The sequence below is a fragment of the Sarcophilus harrisii genome, chromosome 5 (genome assembly GCF_902635505.1).
Source record: "Sarcophilus harrisii chromosome 5, mSarHar1.11, whole genome shotgun sequence".
Classification (NCBI taxonomy): Eukaryota; Metazoa; Chordata; class Mammalia; order Dasyuromorphia; family Dasyuridae; genus Sarcophilus; species Sarcophilus harrisii.
Genome location: NC_045430.1, coordinates 95,035,703 through 95,041,099, shown reverse-complemented (window position 1 = coordinate 95,041,099; position 5,397 = coordinate 95,035,703). Strand labels below are relative to the sequence as shown.

At 38.7% G+C, this 5,397-nt stretch overlaps 1 protein-coding gene across 1 annotated transcript; it reads right to left on the bottom strand.

Annotated features, from left to right (window-relative positions):
• Positions 1-2,462: 2,462 nt before the first annotated feature.
• On the bottom strand, positions 2,463-5,032 carry LALBA (lactalbumin alpha). Its single transcript, XM_003772707.4, has 4 exons — positions 4,822-5,032; positions 3,702-3,860; positions 3,105-3,183; positions 2,463-2,559 (listed from the first exon to the last, which is right to left on the bottom strand). Exons 1-4 carry the CDS (start codon positions 4,952-4,954, stop codon positions 2,508-2,510), a joined length of 423 nt encoding a protein of 140 aa, XP_003772755.1. The 5' UTR covers positions 4,955-5,032; the 3' UTR covers positions 2,463-2,507.
• Positions 5,033-5,397: the final 365 nt, after the last annotated feature.

The window sequence follows — 5,397 nt, the reverse complement described above, 5'->3', positions numbered from 1 at the left end:
AAGATATTGATGACTATACTTGTTACAAGAGAAGGCTTCTGTTTGGGCATAAGAAAAAGGAAGATAGTATTCAGTAATAGAAATATTTAAAAAGAAGAGAGCATCAACACAACATTTTAATAATATATAAAATAAAGTATTCAAAAGAAATTTGTTTAAAATAACAGTTAAGGTATAAAGTTATGTTAAATATAGCCCTTCATACTTAAGACGGTGTCATATTAAGAATCATTGGTTCCCTCCATCCCAAGCAATCAATTGAGAATCTTGCCTCATATTATTAATTAAAAAAATTAAAGCCATTTTCTTATACTTTCCTCTTTTCTTCTCTTCCTTAACTTATATCTCACAGATGCTTTCTGCAGCTATCTCTGCTCTCATTCCTATAACATAATGAGGTGATCCTTCTCCTTGCCAAAACAAACCCATTGTCATGCACAAATGATCCTATTCCATCCCATCTTCATCAGATTGTGCCAATGCCCTTTTATCTCCACTCACTTTTTTTCAATCTCTCTTTGTATTTTCTATGGTTCTTTATTACCTATAAGCATGCCATTTTCCATTCTCAAAAAACGTCAGATAATCCATTCATCCTTACACCTATCACCCCATATTTCTCCCTTCTTTTGTGGCTAAATGTCTTTCCTTTTCTTTTACGTTATTCTTAATTCTCTATAGTCTGGATTCTGACTTCATTGTTCAATTGAAACTGCTCTCTCCAAATTTACCAGTGAACTCTTTATAGCCTAATCAATTGGCCTTTTATCATTCTAAAGATTGAGACTGAGGATTTTCTCAATCTAAGGATTGAGAGGATATGAGACTTATCCTAGGACAACTCTGTAGCCATTGACATTGACAATAACTTTCTACATTTCTATGACCCTATTCTCTTCTAGTTTTCCCCCTACCTGATTATTCCTTCTTGAAGTCCATTGCTGCATCTTTATCCAGGATATATGCCTGATAATCATGCCTTCTGTCCTATTCTCTTGATGACTTTGTTTGGTGATCTCATCAACAAATATGGGTTCTGTTATCATCTTTGCGCTGATAGTTCTCAGATCTACTTATCTAGCCCTAATTTTTCTACTGACTTCAGTCTCTCATCTCAGCTTGCTTTTGGATGTCTCAAACTAGGTGTCTCATAGATATCTTAAACTCAACATATTCATAACTAAAATCATTTTCCTTCTCCCTCAAACTCTTCCCTCTTCTGAATTTCCCTAATACTGTTAAGAAGAACACCATTCTCTCAGTTGCCCAGGTTCACAGCCAAGGTCTCATCATCCTTGACTCTTCACTCCTTCCTACCCTTCCTCCATATCAAATGCCATGACTTATAAATTTTACCTTTATAACTTGTCTAACAAACCCACCTTGCTTCTATCCTGTGGACACTTGCCACTACCCTGGCGCAGGATCTCATCATCTCATATTACTATAGCTTTTTGATTGTTCTCAAGTCTTTCCCTACTCTCTCTGGTCTATTTTCCAGTTAGCTGTCAAAGTTATCCTAACGTACAAGTCTGATCAGGTCACCCCCTATACAATTATCTTCATAGTGGATCCATATTACTCTGAGAATTAAATGTTTGGCTTTTATACTCAGGCCCCTTTCTACTTTTCCACTTTTCTTATACCTTAACTCCTGCCTGCCTAATACATTCCACGATCCAATGGCATTGCCATTTTTTTTTATCTTTGCTGCTCCTTTCTGTGAAAAAGATCCTCCATTTCCTGACTCTTGGCATTTTCACTGTTTATCTCTCACTGTCTGTAATGTTTCCTCTTCTCATTTCTGCTTGGGTAGACATTCCCCTTACTCACTGACTGGTTTGATCACTCTCAACCTGATTTAACCGGTTCATTTGAAAAACTAATGTAAGAAAATAAACAGAAAGGAGTGAAAGCAAGACATACCTGCTGCTCTAAGAACGGGAGAGACAGCAAGAACATGGCAGATACTTCTAATGGCTTCTAATGCTGACTGGTACATTATCATAAAGTGTTCTTTAATCTGTTCACTCCCTTAATAGTTCACTCCCTCATCTTGTAGCCCTAACAGGGAGTTCTAAAATCTCCATCTTTTTTATTACAGTCGTCGTTCTTTATATTCCTCTTTACTTAATAGAGACACAAAATAATAGATTGGAGGCGATATACCCATCCTTCTACCCTGTTTCTCTCCCTCTGCCTGAGATCCATTTCTCCAGTAAACATATACAACCTCTCAGAGATAAACTTTTTATTCAAGACAGATAATGAAGTATCCCTAGTTGCTATAGAGGAAATGGTCTCAGGAGAACACTGAGCAAGGTGAGAGTCCACTGAAGTAGCAGCTCCTTGTCCTAGAATACATTGCTGATAGTGGTGCCCATGGTGTCATTCCTTGCTGGGAAGGGGGGCAGAAGGGTCTTAGAGCAAGCAGCGTGGAGTCACTTAATCCAAGGGAAAGGTTCCAGAAGAAGAAATAAGTGAGGGGCATTGAGAACAGTATTGGGCTAGCAGTTCCACTGATCCAGGTCCTTACGGCAGAATGTTTTATGAGCCTTCCTAAGAAAGGAAAGAAAGAAGCCAACCTGATTAGCAGCCTTGGTCCAGGGCAAGAAGAGGAAGCTTGTGGATGTGGTTTTATCTTAACCGAACACTTGGGTAAAAGGTGGGAAAGAGAAAGTGGGATGAGGCTCGATGGAGGTCTTTCCAGACTGATTATAAAATGTAGCACCTAATTATGGTTATGTCACTGACATTGACACTGACTTTGAGCCACTGCCCAAGGATATTCTGGAATTATAGAGGACAGTTGGATGATGACTGATACTCAGTTTGGCGTTAGAATCAAATTCTGAGAGTAAGAAAGGAGAATAAGGGTGGGAATATAAATATAGAAATGGAAGAAACCATGTGGAGAGAAAACTGATTCTCAGCTTTGTATTGGGGAGTCTATGCCAGAAAATTTGATGGATGAAAGCTAGGATGACTAGATAAGAACTAGAGACATGGGAGTGTTATGTTTCTTTTGGACACCAAGGCTGGGAGATCTGGGGCTAGAGTGAGGGAAATATTTAAGGCAGGTAAGGGATAGATGTATGTTTTACCAGTAATCAAGTCTTTTAGGTAGCTGCAAGATCTTCTTGGCGCATGCAATGTCATCAGTAATGTCATCATCCAGGAGTTCTGGCATTAGGGAGGAAGATGGAAATTAAAGAATGTTGCTCAGAAAAATGAGATCTCCCCAAGTTCCCTCATTACTGTAAATGGAACTGGAATACTCCCAGCTGAAACCATCCCTAGCCAGTACTGGGGCTGCCTTGAGATTTTGTGTTTGATCTCTTGTTCTTACATAGGGAGTATAGTCTCTTTGGGAAAAGAAAATACTTGGGGACCTTTCCAGGGAGAGAGCTCAGCCTGAGGAGCCAATGTCACCCAGAAATGATATGTTAGCTACCAAGTTTCTGACAGTTTTGTTTTTTTTTTGCCTGCCCTGAATCTTGAGATCTTAGCTAGGAAAAATGTAGTTATATTTTTAATGTTACACATTACAATGCCAATGTAAAGATTGTCCATTCAAGGCCCACAACTAAAGCCCAAAGCCTTATAAGTAATGATGCAAAAGAGAATACCTCCAAAATAGCTCAAAGAAAAGATATTGGAGACCAGAAGTTAAAAGAACAGTAAAGTGTGAAATTACTCACTGGTGCAAAGAATGCCACAGACACTTTTTGTTATATCTTCTTCCTTTTCAGCACACCAGCCATTGTTGCTGATCTGAAATATTCCATATTCTTGGTGGCCCTTGTTATTGACTTTAGTTTCAGTTTCAAAGCCACTGATATGGAAGACAGTACAAATCACTAAAGGAAATAAAGGGAGAGTGGTTAAACAGCTCTCCAGGTTGGACAGAGATAGGACTCAAAGGCCCCCCAGACCAATTAGGATTACTGAGTAGGTTATTGAGGGGAAGGAAAGGGAGAGAACCAAAGGACCACAGAGATCAGGAGAAAAGTATACATAGAGATGAGAGAATGGACAGAGAAGAGGGAGGAAGAGAGTGAGAGAAGAAATAAGCAGAGGAAAGGGAATGATTAACAGGTGGATTGAAAAAAAATCTAGGTAGGATTTTGAATAGATAATCTTTAATATTTCTTCCAACTGCAAGTATATGATTTGAGAAGAGGAGAGAGGAAGAAAAAGAAGAAAATGAAGGAAAAGGAGAGGAAATTAGGAAACTGCTTGTAAGTTAAAATACTAGGGTATAAAAAGAAAGAAAGAAAAGAGGAAGGAAAAAAGAAGAAATGGAGAAGAAGAATGGGTAGAAGACAGGAGAAGATAAGGAAAAAAGGGAAGAGAAGGAAATTTAACTAATAGGGTCATCATTGACAATTTGCAAGGAAGCCATTTGTAGACAAGTCATGATTTAAACAATTAGATTATATGGCTTTTGATAGTCCATTTCAATTATAATTATATAGTTAGAATAACTACAGACCATAATGGAAATTATGATTCCATTAGGACTCAAAAAGAAAGTGACAGAGAAGCAAGGAGGAGAGGAGAGAGGAGAAATCTAATTAAATAATAGGCATATTTTTGATGATTTGTAAAAGATTCATGATTTGGGAGTTAGATTAGATGGCTCTACAACCGCACTTCTAGAGTTCAGAGAAAAAGAGGAGCAGAAAGAAAAGAGGGAAGAGGGGAGTAATTAATAGGAAGAGGAAAAAAGAAGGGGGAAAGAAAGGGGAAGAGGGGACAACACTAAAAAGATTTTTAAGTGAAAGTGTTAGAGACAGAGCCAGGGTAAAGAGAACTCACATTCAGGCAGAGGAAAATATTTCTCCATGCCTTCTTCCTTAAATATCTGGGACAATTCACATTTCTTGAATTGTATGGCCTGAGTTGCTGGAAACACAATGCCAAGCAGGAGCAGAGGGAGCAGAGACATCATTTTGGCTGCTTCAGGGGTCTGGAACAGGTTGCTACTCTGAGCCACCTGCTTTTATGTTGATCCTGTACCATGGAGGAAGTGAGGAAGAACTCAAGTACCCTTGTTAAAAAGGCACTGCCCACAGGAAGAGGATGATTGAGAGACTGATAGATCAGCTCTCTTTCCTAATACTTTCCTCATCCCAACCTTACCTATGTTGGCCCCATTCTTCACCTTTGAGGTGCTTTATTTCCTGTTGGTCTTATTCTCAGATCTTTCAGTAGAGCTTTAGTTCTAGGAATCAAGGCCTGCCTATCTTGTTACTGAAGGCAATAAAGCAGGTCTCTAGGTACACATGATTGATAGAAGAAGGGTAGCAGGAAATACTATAGCCTGGCCAAAAAAATTCTGCAGTGCTCTAACACTGATTCCTCCTCCTCACCAAAGCCTAATTTTGTATCTCT

What these genes read in the sequence shown, in the direction of transcription:
- LALBA (XM_003772707.4), bottom strand. Translation starts at nt 4,954, where the DNA reads ATGATGTCTCTGCTCCCTCTGCTCCTGCTTGGCATTGTGTTTCCAGCA. An exon ending in ATATTTTCCTCTGCCTGAAT is followed by an intron (nt 3,861 to 4,821) that starts GTGAGTTCTCTT and finishes TATTTCCTTTAG; the next exon opens with TGATTTGTACTGTCTTCCAT. An exon ending in CCTAAAAGACTTGATTACTG is followed by an intron (nt 2,560 to 3,104) that starts GTAAAACATACA and finishes TTCCTTTCTTAG; the next exon opens with GAAGGCTCATAAAACATTCT.